The sequence below is a fragment of the Trachurus japonicus genome, chromosome 5 (genome assembly GCF_045865225.1).
Source record: "Trachurus japonicus isolate A0001 chromosome 5, Traja_1.0".
In the NCBI taxonomy this organism is placed as follows: Eukaryota; Metazoa; Chordata; class Actinopteri; order Carangiformes; family Carangidae; genus Trachurus; species Trachurus japonicus.
In genome coordinates, this window is record NC_140911.1 from 36,675,679 (window position 1) to 36,691,095 (window position 15,417).

A 15,417-nucleotide genomic window follows, 5' to 3' on the forward strand; every position below is an offset into this window, starting at 1 on the left:
TGCCCCCTAATGACCACCATGTACTCAAAGAGTTGTACATTGTTTTGTTTTGTTTTTGTCTGCCAGCATTCGGGTAAAATTGTGCTATTTAGTGAAATTTACCTTTCCATTTCTTGTTTCTTCTCCTCCGTCTCCCCTCCATCCGTTTTTCCATTTCATTACTCCTTGTTCTTTCTAAGGTGTACTTCAAGCGTGACGGGGAGCTGATAGAGGTGATCTCCTACACTCAGCCCTCCACCGGTGAGCAGGGAGGGGGCTCAGCGGGAGTCAGGGGAGCTAGGCCGCTCATCAGCAGGGACCTGGATGACACTAAGCTGCAGCGCTCCCTCTCCCTCCTGGACCCCGAGGGCCGGGCAGCCCGTCTGTACACGGAGAGCCCCAAGCGTGTCCACACTCAGGGCCAGCAGGCCGCCGAGCCCAGCCCCGCCACAGAGGTCATCCCAGAGACAGTGGTGAGCCGCGAGTTCCCCCGCTGGGTGCACAGCACGGATCCTCTCTATTACTTCAGCCACAATCACATCCCTCAGAGCGACGGGTCTGTGGTGGTGCAGGCCCGACTCACCTGGACCCTCAACCCTCAGCTGGATAACGATGCCTTGTTCAGCTGCGAGGTCAAGCATCCAGCGCTGTCCATGCCCATGCAGACAGAGGTGACTCTGGGTGAGTAGGTTCCACACCAGTTCATCGTATTTTTGCATTTTATACTCAGTCCTTTACCAACCTTTCTCATCTGTCCTCTGTTCCTCCGAGCACCCCACGCAAAACACTCCACCTAGACGCTCAAACACCCTTGTCTCATTTCTTTTCCCTTTTAATCTCCTGCTGTCTCCTTGTATCCCCTTGCCGCACTTGGAAACCGACTGGGCCCGCTTACGTCTCCCTTGCAAATGTACTCAGAACAACACTGATTTTCATTTGATGCCGCTTAATTGTGTTGTAGCGCGGCAGATTGCGAGTTTAGTGGCGAATGCAAAAACTACGAAGTGACTGACAGGGCAATTCATCGAGCTGTCTGTTGCTAGATTGAGTTAACTCAGTGCTCTTATTGAAAAAGTCAACCTGAATTAGAGAAGTCAAATGAGAATTCAGACACGCTGACCAATGTTATGTCATTGGAAAGACGATCTCAGAGATGCTGGCCTTCTTCTAACTTCAATGAGCAACCTCCCTTGTCACTCCTATAAATTCTGTAATATTCGCCTATCCAAGGCGTACCCAAAGTAAATTGAATGCTGTTCTTGAACTGTTTGGAGAATATGGATGGGCTTGGTCTCTTTTGAAAGGTATCACTCTGAAGTTTTTCCCCAAACTGAAATAATCACTATAAGTGCTACTATCATTGAGTAATCTAAGTGGGAGCACACTGAATTAGAATGTTTTTATTCTCGCCTGAATTTTTTTGTTGCAATCAGATGCCTGAAGATGAGTGTAGCTGAGAATTTTAGCTGGAAAACACAATGGGACTACAGCATGAAGCCTTACCTGGCCCCAGTTCAAATTTGATAACAATCCTGCTAAAAATGAGTATTTTACACATGTTTTTCTAAGTGTATATCTAGGCGTTTTCCTAAAGTTGCCATTGACAAACAATACATGCGCCAAAGTGCAGCTTTTGCAAAGTTACGCATGAAAATGGCGGTGCTGCCTTTTCCCAGGGACCGTGAATGCAGCACATCGTTCGTTTCGTAATTTCATTGGCTATTCAATGCTACAGTTGTCATCGGGATCTGTTTCTATTGGCTGAAGCCATTCAGCGCTGTCGGAGGGGATGTTCCTCATGAGACACAGCCACTCATTCGCTATTGCAGGCGGCAGCCGGAGAGAGGGAGCTTGTGATTGGTCGAGTGAGCTGAAATTTCGAAAGGTCAGAGGGCAGCGCCATTTTGTAAAGTGAAATAAACATTGTTTTCATGTAAACGCCGGACTTATGAGGAGAAATAAACGGATTTACTGGATATACAATGCGTAATTTCATAAGATGCAGCAGCGGGATGAGGTTATCTACCGGTACAACCGTGTGTTTTGGACTAAATACTTTACTGGATTGGATTTACTGGACTTTTCTGAATGTAACGACACCAAGTTTGTGGGGAAACCCTGTGATCCTGAGCCTGCCCTGACACAAATCGTGAGTTATATCGGCTTTTTACGAACTTTGTTAGCATGTTTATAGTCTGATTCGAGTGTTACTGTGATGATTATATTTAGGAATGGTCGGCATATCTTTAATCACAAGAGTTTTAGCTTTCCAACGATATGTGGCATGACTATTTCAAGTGACTGGTGACATCCTCTGTGACACCTCCCTGATTAAAACCCCCCCGACGGCCCGCCGGCGGGCCGTCGGAGTGGCAACAGGTTCGTCTTTGGCAGAGAAATATAGCCTTTATATTTCATCACTTTTATTTCAAGGAGAGAAAGACAATCGTGGTGAGGGTGTTTCTTCTTTTTTCTTTTTTTCGTTCATCAGCAAACTTTTATTAAAGGCGAGGACACAGCGATGCAGGTACTGAATGCAGAAAACAGGAATCGTACTTAGAGGGAAAAGTTAACATCAAGTTTTAATCGGAAAGAGAGACATACACCCTGCAATATATTTTTCTTTTTTTCCCCCTAAAAACAAAGATGGCTTCCAGCGCATCCAATTAACACTTCAAAGGCAATGAGTTGGCATGGTCCTCCTGGAGACAAGCCACGCAATCCTGACACGATAAACAGAGGCATTATCTTCTATGAGATGCAAGCGATGGTTGAGGCAGGAAGTGACTGTGAGTGAGGAAGCTGTGGCAGGTACATGTTTGCTTGCTGAATTGTGTCTCACGGTAAATATTTTATCGCACATTACCACCTTTCAATTAATTAAAAGAATTCCTCTTACTATGCTGGTGAGCAGCCTTGGTCACTTTGAGGCAACATACAAACTGTCTATATTGCCTAGAAGTGGAAAGGCTTGAATGGATTTAAAAGAAATGACAAGTAGGTATTAAAAGGTTCCTGCAAACAGGGCACTAACAACTCATTCTTGCCTCGACAGTGGTCCATTTTGGACGTACACAATCCAAAATGCATTTCATTTATCAAGTCAATTCTTAGCAGGAAACTATTTTACTTTGTTAACACCTAGTACTGGAAGTTTTAGAGACTAAAAAAGAACACACTGGACTTTTTGTTACTCTAAGGAATCCATACTTTAGATCTGAACCCCAAAAAATCTTTGAAGAATGGTGGCAGGACTTCCTGTGACCAGGCTGACTTATCGATCAGTTCATCTTTCATTTGATGGTGAACTCACAGATTGTTCCCTGAGAAAACTTTTGGTTTTTGGGTTAATTTCAGTTTTTCACTTTCTGTTTGCCAAGACGATTTCCTGCCAGAATCTATATACATATCTGGGTAAATAGGGTGAATCTACAGGGTCTCAATTAGTGAAGAAGGGACACTCCTTTCTGTTGTACCTTTTGAATCAATTGGCTTTCAGCTCGAGCTGACATGAAGAATGTGCTTTTCCTGATAGAAATCTCTCGTGGGATAAAACTCAAAGGACAAGGCTGCCATCATTCTGGATGAAAACACCTAACCCCCCCCACCACCACCACCACCACCACCACCCTCTCTGTGCAGCCTCAAGCCTGATGGTTCCTGCTGAAGACGTAAAACCTTCAAAAATAGTTCCAAAATATATTTGTACTTTCATTTTTACAGGCTAGTCCATCTTTTTAAAACACCTGCTCACAGTGGTTTTTACCCATCATTATTGAACAATATAAACATGATAAATAGTAATAATACACATTTGCTCCTCTAGTGGCTATTTATGCCAACAGAAGGGGTTTTGTGGGAGTGACTTAAAATGAATTATGGTGACCATTTTCAAAATAATAATTGTGGCTCTTTGATGTGTTTTAATAGTGTCTATTGCAAAGAGTTACTTGAAGTTATTTAATGTGACTTGTTCATATAGGACCAATTTAGTATTAGGTTTGATCTTTTCATTTAATTAGTTGGAATATAAGCTGGTGCCAGCTATATCCTTTTAGTCATAACTAAGCAGAGAAGAGGATCAAATATCTTTGGCTCTTATTTAAAAACCAATTGTTGGTATTGTCACTTCTCTTCTCTAATCAGAATAATGCCATGCTGGATAATTGTTCTTCAGTATGTAATAACTATCACTGTCATCTTTACATGGATGTAGATGAGGTGCATCACATGCAAGGCAGAGACTTCCACATCATTTGGAGGTATAATGGCAGGAGCTGTCTCCTCCAGACAAAGCGTTGCACTGAGGATTCGAGCAGCTCTTTGCGTCTTTCGTATGTTGATGATAAAACAGATGACACACCCTGCAGGGAACGGGTCCTGTGAAACTCTGCTAAATGTCAAAAGTGCTAATATTTTGACAAGCCGTCCTCTCTGTGTTTTCAAGTCATTAATTTATCACCATCTTTGTTCTTTTTTAAAGAGACGGGAGGAGGCGTCACCAGATTTCTAAAAGAGAGCAGATTGTTTGTTGATTCCAATTAGCGTGTTAATCTTATGCAGATCTAAATGATTTGACTCAAGATCTGTCTTACTGTATACACACACACTCTCCTGGTTCGTTCAGGTGTGTTTGGTCAGGAAATGAAAAGGAGGTCTTTGCAGTGCCTATAAGTAATAAATCTTTCAGAGATTTAATATTGCCACATGAGACAGAGCGACAGTCTGACAATCGACCAATGTTGTATTACACTTCATGAATATTCATGGCGGCTCTGTGCTCCCCATACAAATGAACCCGGCGCCAGACAGACCTTGGGAATGTGAAAAAAAGAAGAAGTGCTACACCTCTATGAGATCATGAGGCCGGGCTTTTTCTGTACTCCCGGACTATATTCATGAACATAGCACATCTTAATAATTAAAAGAAGTTCTTTGCTCTGGATTCAGATGAGCTAAGGTGTTTATTATTCAACACTGTTGGACAAGTGGTGGGTTTCTCATTTCATACACTGTACGGCATCGAGAAGAGATCCAGGCTTCCTCACATCTCCCAGACATTGCTTTGCCAGACTGCGATAATCAAAGAGCAGATGCTCAGTTTCAGGAAGACGGCTGTGATCTCCGTGTATGCATGTGTGTGTATTTTAGGGAGGTTTTTGTATGCATGCGTATACGTGTATGGTTATTGCCTGTTAACGCCCGTGAGTCTTCAGTTTGCCTGGTGCAAATATGGATTTGTTATGTGTACCTAGCATGCTGTTTATATCAGTGTTCACCTGCAGTTCAGCTCCACATTCTCAATCTGTCGCATCTCCCTGCTTTGGGTCACATAGTCCAATGTGTTAGCGCCCGGTTCTCCACTACAAAGCGATCCAGCTGTCAGTCAGGCCTTTTAGATTCAGTTGCATGCCTGTCTGACTTCTCTGTTTCAACACAACCAGTCACCCAGCTAACGCGACAGGTTCTCTTCAACTGCTTAAAATCTGTTGTGGAGCTGTGCAGACCTGTTGATGTCTTGGCTAGGTATGAAAGCACACCTGATGCTGGGCTCACTGTTGTCTTCCTGGAGGGCATGTTTTATTCTCTGACCCCTTCTGAAGTGATAACTGTTCTCTCCTGCAAACTGAAGAAGTTGGGTCTTAGGTGTCGGTCCCATGGGACCATGGCTCATTTCCCCCCGTGAGGCCCTCCTCCTCCTCCTCCTCCTCCTCCTCAGAGAGAGAGAGGCTGTGTCATGTCCATCACACTGCATGCCGCCCTAATCAAAGGTGGTGACGTAGGACACCAACTGTCACTGTTGGAGCAAATCCCAGAAATCAGCCATCATCTTCCCCAGCCATATGCCTCGCGAGCTCCAATGTGACGCCACGACACCAGTATTTAAAAATACCCTTTCCTCAGTGTGTGGGTGGTGGAAAGACGCTTCACACTGCAATGCCAAAACTAGCCTGTGAAATGCCATCCATCGCCGGCGTGAGATGGAACATTTAGCCATGTCAAACTGCTCACATCATGTCACTGGTTGAGTTGCCAGTATAAATGCACGGATGTTTTCCTTTAATCTTAAATAAAAGGCAAAAAAAACCTCCAAAATTTTCTCTTGGACTTCGCATCAGTTTCCACTGCTATGCACAGATTTTCTGGACAAATGAACCCGTTTATACAGAGTGAGAAGTCTGTGTAGTGGCGGAGAAGTCTCTTTAAATTTGAATATCTGCTCTTCCCTCCCTTTGTGCCTCTGCATTTCTCTCCAAACAGTTCAAGTCTGTTTTTATATATAAAGATCCCTAGATGTGATGTACAGTATATGGGCAATTCCACATGCTCAATCCTATTTACAGATGTGACTGTGAAAATCCCAATCCATTAGTCTGATGCAGACTTGTAGTCAATGGCTGCCTAAGAAAAGGCTGTGCTTCATTAGCCCCAGTGGACAGTTTGTTGCCAGATTAATAGCTAAAAAACTGAGGTCGTTTGTCTGTGTATTTATTTATCCTTTAGTTTAACTCATCAATGAAAACAAGCACCCAGTGTGATTTATTTATAAATTAACTCCAGAACTCCTGGGGTGGACTTGTACTGGCGTTATTGATAGGATGCCCTTAGCCACAGTCTCATTGCATGTGCTGCTCAGCCCATTTGTCTAACATATGGAAGTGCGCAGCATGTGAAGCAGCTATCTTTTAGGGGAATTGTTAATCATCTCAAATCGTGCAGAACCGGCTTATATTGGCCCGATGCGGTACACTGTGCTGTTTTGCCACAATGAGATGACTTACCTTTTTATAACATTATGCAAATCACTCATTTTATCTTGACACTACATACACAGGACAATCACCAGCCTCTCACTGTCAGAATATTACAATCTGCCTGCCTGCACCCTCTCCTGCTTGCACCCCATTGTTTTAGAGGGTCCAAATGAAAGCCATCTGGGGGCTGCTGTCCACACCAAGACAAGGGAATTAGCTCTCTGAGTGCCCCTTATCTCACTGCCTCCACACTCCACCCGATGCACTCCCATTCTCCTCTAGTAATGAGTATCTACCCAATTTAGTTCCTTTTCTCTCCAAGGGGGAATAAATCCAGCACGGTGCTTTGGATGAAAGAACCTGCAGGTCCCTCGCCTCTTGCCCCGTGACCTTAATTGACAGGAAATTGTATTTGTCTCTCTCCCTCTGTGACAAAACAGGTGTCCGGCAGGATTTGTTCTCCATGCTCAGTACAATGACCTTTCTCTCTTTGTCTTTTTTTCCCTCTCTTTTCAGCTGCTCCTAAGGGTCCTAAACTCTTGATGTCCCCCAGTAGGGCAAAGGTAGGGGACACGGTGCGCATCACTGTGCAAGGATTCCAGGTAGGATCACCCGGGGTAAGTGCATGGGGTTTTGAAGAAAACAAAAGGCCTTGTTTGGTCTCGCATAGACTAGTTGTGCAAATGTGTTGCTAAGCCTGTTTGGTTCTGTATTGCATTCCGTGGTGAGCATTCTGATGGGCATGGAGCATTTACATGGGCATACAGTAACTTTTTTATAAAACTGTAACTTTTTATAGTTATAAAAACTAAACACTGCATCTTTTTGGACTGTTTCTATTTGAACTCACTAAAGACTCAGGCAATAACATTTAAAAAAGTCACAAATAATATCCAAAAAATCAATTTACCATGCTGACGCCTATCTGATCTGTCTGATCTGATCTGACATCCATGTCCATCAACCCGGTTTATACTTCTTCACTGAATCAATGCTGTAGCTGCGTACCCTTGGCTTCAATCAGTCCAGCAGTCATACAGGCCATCTGCTGAAATGTCTTGTCTCTCTTTTTTGGCTTTGTAGTCATTTCTGTAAAAGGAGCTCTTCCATTCTCCAACATGATCCACTCTGTTTTAGTAGCTATTGTTTGAAGTACACACACAGTGGCATGGGAACCCCACTGCCAACTGTTAGTGTTTTTGGCTGCGTAAAACACAGACACACAAAGACGAAGGTCACTTGCATAGGCTACAGCGTTTGTTCATCGTCGATTCTCAACAGAAGTATAAACCAACAGGCTTGCAACTTTGCTTGTCAGTGTCATTTTTTTTTTGCAGCTTTCAGACTTTTTGCACTATAATCCCAAAGAAAGAGCTGAAGGTAACAGCAAAAAAAGATTGTCTTTATGTCACTGTCATCTCCTGACAAAAACGGAGCATGTCCCCGGAGTGAAGTGCCCGTGGACGCTCCTGATCTCTTTGACAGGGATGACACATTGAAGCCGGGCAGCTGGAGCCAGTCAGGTGAAGAGGATGGGACTAATCCTGATATAGCGACATGCTAATGGCCCTCAGCAGGAATCACCTGTGTTTGTCTTGGTCACTGCTTTAGGAATCTCTGTCATGAGTCAGATTTGCTGTTTAAGTTCATAGCTCTTTCCATGCAAAATTAATTATGTGTATTTATTTTTTTATTTTGATCTTTTTTTGGGGGGGTGGGGGGGCGGCATGCACCAAACCTGCATGTGTCCATGTTGTGACCTTGATATATCTTTTAAAACAGTGTTAAGGCTAGTTATCATAAACAGGCCTGGCTGTGGCACGCAGCCGGACGGAGCCTTCGGCAGCACAGGCATCAGTGGAGATTGATCAGAAAGTAAATTTCCCTTATCCTTCACTGGGCCTGGGCTTTAGGGTTTCACAAGTAGATAAGATTGTGTGTCAAGACTGATAATTCTGCTTCCCACCTCCCTGATACAATAAGATGCCAGTTTTCCCCCTGGTTCATCGTCTAAGGAATTTATTAAGGACAATCATCCTACAGTTTGGATTTTATTTTGTATTCCCTTTGCTTGTCGCTTTATGTATGAGATTAAATAGGGCAATGATGGTTTCAGCATCACAGTGCACAGATCTCTTTAATTTGGACTTCAAAGACTCTTGGGGCTGTGTGACAGGAAGGTCTCACTTAAACCCTTTCAGTGTTTGTTTTCCTTTTTTTTTCATCTTAATGTGACCTTTTCCCATGAGCTTTTGCGAATCTGCTAACTCATTTAACCTTAGTCATGATTTAAACACAGAGACCGGAGAACTCGATCAGCAGCGGTAACATTTATTTCAAAAGGCTGGGCAATTCACAGCTGCTTCATGATGATTACGAACAATACGTTAAGGATTTTTCACTTTATCAAACTGTTTCCGTGGGTCATTTCAAGCTGTTCAGGCCACTTTCATGCCAAGCGTGTGTTATCTGACCTCTTAATTGTTGCATGTGATAATGATATCATTTGAACAAAGTGTGCACTTTTGAGTCATTTGGGAGGGATGTTGACAGTAAGCGGCCCCTTCTGTTTTTCAAAACACAAAGCAAGAGTAAACAGTGTGGAGTCGTGTTCCTGTTCAGCCCTACCTTCATGCACTATTAACTGTTTTGAACAGTATTTCAGCTTGAGCCGCACCAGGTGAATTCGTTGGCTCTCATTTGATTCACCTCAAATAAACTAACTCTGTCTGAGTTCACTCAACACCAACTAAACCAACTAAACTTTAAAGGTGTTCAGAAATGGCCGTTTGTTCTGTTTGTCATGCCTCGTTCCACGTGTTAACCCGAGTAAGGAAAAGAAATCTGATTGGTCGTTATCGAGCGGGTGGGATATTCAATGTTTGGGGCGAGACCGAGCTCAGTGTGTGTGTGTGTGTGTCAGACGTTTGATTGACGGATGACAGATCCAATATCAGTGGCTGATGAATCGTGAGCAACGTGACGCATAATTTGTGCGCCTGCATTATTCAATGCGACAAAAAAACTAAGCCACTTTCATCCCGGATTTACTCGAAAATAGAATTTTGCACAAAGTTTGGGCTCCATCGTCTGATAGATGAGTTATTACACTAATGTTAAGACCCACAATGGGTTCAAATTCAATTTTCGGTAACACTTTACTTGGATACGACATAACACTGTCATAACCATGACATAACACCTGCCATAAACATCAATGAATACTTATGACAGTCGTTGTTAAGTGTCATTCGGTAAATTATGTCACTTGATGCAAAGTTGACATTGTTTGAGATGTCCTAGTTATGACAACTTGACATAATTAAAAAATGTTAGCAATCAGGTCTCCTATGAGAGGTTATGTTGTCTTTATGTCAAGTTGTCATAACAAGGACATCTCAAACAATGTCAACTTTGCATCAAAAGTGAGATAACTTACCAAATGACACTTAACGACGACTGTCATAAGTATTCATTGATGTTTATGACAGGTGTTATGTCACGGTTATGACAGTGTTATGTTATCTTATGAACACATATTCAAGTAAAGTGTTACCTTTTCATTTCGGAACACCTTTAACAATAGCCACAGCAGCACACAGAGGACCTTGATTACACTCTAAATTGAATCGCTGTGTTTGTCTCAGAAGATGAGACCTGCGACCTCAAATGAATCATTTCTCAGGGAATAGATAAGTCCTTCTATCTTGTCATGTGTCAAGAGGCGCTAATGTCCCAGTAACACACTCTCTCCTTTGACATGATACTGACTCCTGCAAACCTCTTATTTTCTGCACCGAAAACCTTGCTCTGCCAAACTGTAGTTCCCAGGCGTTTTATTCCAAAAGTATATCAAATGGATGTTAGAGGAGATAACTTGTGTGTGTGTGTGTGTGTGTGTGTGTGTGTGTGTGTGTGTGCACACTTGTGTGTCCTGCATATGTGTTTGTGTTGCAGTGTGTGTTTCAAGGAGGGATCATGGTGTGAGGAAGAAGAAGCAAAATCTTGTAGCTCAGAGGGGAATCATACAAGGGACTTGTCCTTTTATTGTGTCCTTGTGTTATCTATGAGCATGTCAACCCACTGGTATGAATGAAGTGCTGCTTCATGGATGGTTATATTTTTAAATTGGAAATGAGGGGATTGCTCTCTGGAGGGCTCAAAAATTTGAGAGGGGAAAAACTGTTGTAAAGTGAAGTGTTGATTATTAATGCATGTTGTTAACTTGCCGTTGCATTAGGGGAAAAAATTGGAGCTTGTATTATTCATGTATCCTTTGCTCTTAATCTCTTGGCTGAGGCTCACAGACTTTCTCTGCACCACTCAGTTTCTCACCCCCGCTTTCTCTCTGTCTCCCTTTTCTTCCCCTCCTTTCTCGTCATTTCTTTTTTTTTTCCCCTCTCCATCCCATCTGGCCGCTGGGTGTTGATAGAACGAGGTGTTCCCAGAGCCCCTCTTCACCTGGACACGGGTGGGGGGCCGCCTGCTAGATGGCAGCACTGAGCGGGAGGGAAAGGAGCTGATTCTGGAGAGAGTGCCAGCTGAGCTCAACGGCTCCATGTATCGCTGCACGGCCCAGAATCCTCTGGGCTCCACGGATACGCACACTCGCCTCATAGTCTTTGGTATGTACGCTCAGACACCGACGCACCCAACACGCTCATGGCCCCAGCTCTGTAGTGGCCACTACACTTTCAGTTCAACTGAAATTGGATTCAAGTTTGATTAATTATTCACAAGATGATGAATATGAAACATTCTTTTTTTTTTACTTTTCAACTTGGCTCCAAAAGAATTATCTGAAACACTTATACAATTACACAGCTAAACGTCACAGAAAATTATATAATTCTACAAAATTTCATGTATCTACAGTATCTCTGGAATATACTTAAGAGATTTATGTGACCGCTTTTAGGTATGAATGATTAATGCAGCTAAGTGTGTGATTAATAAGAAATTGTATCTCTAATTGGCTCAACAACACATTCCTTTTAAGGCTGCACTTAGTGAAGATAACTACTCGCCAGCAAGGGACTCAGTGACTATTTCATCAATGGCACGTCTTGTGCTCTCTCACTTAAACACGAACTGCCAGCAGAGGCATCAAAGGCCCATGATGGAATCAAAGGACCTTTGTTGTTGACAGTGTAAGAAAGGCACTTTGTTCAATGGCCAGCCCAAGGTAATATGTTCACTGCAACCTGGAAGGTGTTCATTTACTGGTGTTGATGTGGGAGCTGGATGGCCTGCAGGCTCTGTTATGTCTGTGTGTGCTGCTCCTCTGGATCTGTTTACCCTGGCCACTCATGGAGGATCAGGGATCTGCTGTCCTGTGCTTCTTCAGCGATCTCTATCAGTGAAGAAGGGTGTTTTAATTAAATGAGCTGTGCTGCTGCTAAATGGGCGCTGGCTTCCTCAGCCCTTTTCAGACATGCACTTTAACTAAATGTGATGGCGATGTGACATGTTAGTCGAAGCTCCCCCCCGAGTCACTTTTCCATAAAAGTCACAGTGGCAATTACTTTCAATACCATTTCAGTGTGATGTGGATGACTTCACAGTAACAGAGAGGCTGCAACACACACACACTGTTCAACCTACAGAAATGGAGATGTGTTGTCTCTGTCTATGAGATTTAAAGGATAATTACAGTCTTTTTCCAATCTGGACCTTATTTCTAGCATAAAATACGATCATTTACTCACCCAGATAACTTTGGTGTCATTACAAGTCGTTCCGACGAAATAAGCTCCAGCCAAGAGCTGCGTATATCCGTATAATGCAAGAACACGGGGCAGCGCAATACAGCCTCTAAATAACACATTATCTGCAGAGAAACTCGTTCATTTCACCAATATTTTGTTATGATAGGCTAGTGCTATTCCCCTCTGAGTCCGGGGTTAGCTGTTATCAACATCCGCGGTCTGTAGGTTGACCTACTAACCTCTGACCTGGATGATGTCATCTCTGAGCGCTGCCCAGCTCATTCTGATAACAATGATTCTGCTTCGGCAATTGGGTCCATTTTTAGTGCAACTAGCCGGAGCTTTAGTAAGTCCAGGTTGCTCAGAGGAAGCCTGTGGAAGCTGAACTTCATCCAGCTGCTCATTTTGTTCTGACAAGTCGGAAACACGCAGAAACAAACCGTAGTATTAGCGGTAGCAACAAGCCACGCGGTGCTCAGACATGACATCATCCAGGTCAGAGGTTAGTAGGCCAACCTACAGACCCTGGATGTTGATAACAGCTAACCCCGGACTCAGAGGGGAATAGCACTAGCGTATCACAACAAAATATTGGTGAAATGAACGAGTTTCTATGCAGATAATGTGTTATTTAGAGGCTGCATTCTGCTGCCCTGTAGACTTGCATTATTATGGATATACGCGGCACTCGGCTGGAGCTAATTTCGTCAGAACAACTTGTAATGACACCAAAGTTTAGTAAATAATCGTATTTTATGCTAGAAATAAGGTCCAGAAACGGTAATTATCCTTGAAGTATAGAAGATCAGTGGTTTCCAACCTTATGTCCCATTTGACAATCATACGTTGTTGTTGTTATTTGATGCTGTAACAATACCATGGCTAAATAATGCCTTCGCAGAGCACTTCTGATTTAAATGAGGACGTTTGAATTTTCAAGGAAGAACTGTGACCATGTAAACTCAATCTATTGTGTTTGATGGAGAGAGATCATTTGCCAATTCATCATCTCTCTTTCCTTTTAATTCTTCCTCTTGCTGTCCAGCTACCTATTTCAATACTGCGGCGTTTGCCATGGATGTCATCTTTAAGCATGCAGTTAGACTGAGATTAAAAAAGCAAGTAGGCTATGATGATGTTCTCCAGCAGCAGTAGTTAGTTAAAGAAAAATGGGCTGCGACCCACAGGTTGGGAACCACTGGTGAAAAGCAGGGGTGAGCCCCCCTTTGCACTCACTGTGATCTTTTGATTGAGTTTTATGGATTTTAAAATCTGTAATTGATGCAGACTGATGTCATAATTTTCCACCATTGTCCCTCAGCGGCTCTACCATTCCCGCCTGCATAAAGTATAGCAGCTGTATCTATAATGGCTCTGTCATGTTTGAAGAGAGTAATACAAGAACATTCACCTGACAGGGAAGTGTGCCTTAAAGGCCCGGAAGACATTACTATTGATAGACAGAGCTGCCAGAGTTACACATTACTTGTCTAAAGAAAGGTTTTGACACCGAACAGTTAGAAGTCTAGTCACACAGGAGATAAAAATATGTATATTTAAATGCAGAGGTATTTGTGGTATGCCCACGTATGCCTCTCAGCCCTGCAGCGCCCTATTAACTGAAATCAGGTCGACTCCATTTTCATACTTCATCGACTCAATGGATATTGTATCCACCTTTTGTAAAAAAACGAAACACGTCTGTGAACAAGATTTAATAAAGTATGTCACAAATGTACAAAGTACTGGGCGGGTCTAATAAGAAGCCACTTTAAGGGGAAAGTGCCACTTTGGGGAGGCGTTACCTTGGGAGGCGTTTTGCTAGGAAGAGCACTAATGTCTATTTAACACCCTGATGCACCCTCAGGTGTCATCGGCTTGGTGCCTACTATGGCCCATCTGTCTGCTTGTCTCCTTGTAGATTGCTTCCACTCACGCTTAGGGGAAGTAAATGGTGATTAAGTGACCTTGGCACCGTCCCCCGTGGCCTTGAGATGAGACACTTCTCTCTCTGCCGGGGGTGAGGAGATAGAAGTATTTGGGGGCTCTGCTCGCTTGGCAAAGTGTTCAATATACATCATCAGGAATAATAGAGTATAATGACAGCTTGGTATAGAGACACACTGGCGACGAGCAGCGCTCACGTCTAGATGATGTACATCTTTAGCCACCCTCAGTGATAATACCCTCTGAGATTATACTGTGAAGTGAGTCAGCACTGAGGAGCTGGGCAGTGTCGCGCACACACACACACACACACACACACACACAGGCAGACGGCCCAAACTGCACACACATGCAGAAACACAAACGATATGTATGCTTATGCAAATTTCCAGGGGCAGGCAGACACAAGCGTGCATATGCAAAGTGCACATGCTAATTCCTCTGTGTTCTCCGAGGAGCGGCTGTGGTAATGGTTTCAGTGAGACCAGAGGGACCCGTCAGACCAGCAAAGTTTCACACTGCGCTGCATATGTAGCTTCCACCTTCTAATATGTCAAGTCTGCCGTCCAAAAATAGCTCACAAAGTGGAATTCAGGGGTGCTACTAATTCTCTGCAAGCTCTCCTGCCTCTTCCTTTGCAATTACTTTATCCCTCCTGAGAACTGTGGAAATACATTGTCAGAGCGTATTGTGCAGCGTAGACATCAGCGCAACTTATTAAAGGTGGAGTCAATTTCTCTCCAAACCCCTTTTCCCCACCAATGTCTGGCCACTGCTGCAGCTGCCCAGTCTCACTGTTGCTAAAAAAGTGTCCCGGCTGTTCTGGTGCAGCGCTCTGCGTTCCCACTTCCATTAGCAGGCCCACTCTCTCTCTCTCACTGGGGATGTGCCATTTAGCATGTGCTTCAGGAACTTTGGAGTTCAGCTTCATTAGAAAGCCATAACCTCTGTCAGAGATTACAAATTTTCTCTTTCTCTCTGTCTGTCTTTCTTCTTCCCATGCTCTTTTGTCCTCTTATTAATTCCCT

At 43.5% G+C, this 15,417-nt stretch overlaps 1 protein-coding gene across 2 annotated transcripts in view; it reads left to right on the forward strand.

The window, feature by feature from the left end:
* Nucleotides 1-15,417, forward strand: part of igsf21a (immunoglobin superfamily, member 21a) — a 213,662-nt gene that overhangs the window by 192,441 nt on the left and 5,804 nt on the right. The window contains exons 6-8 of one of the 2 annotated variants that reach the window (XM_085777790.1): nt 180-660; nt 7,251-7,351; nt 11,167-11,359. In XM_085777790.1, the coding sequence (XP_085633916.1) occupies nt 180-660; nt 7,251-7,351; nt 11,167-11,359 (775 nt within the window). The remainder of the gene's footprint in view (nt 1-179; nt 661-7,250; nt 7,352-11,166; nt 11,360-15,417) is intronic. The other variant, XM_085777789.1, reaches the window with a different exon arrangement.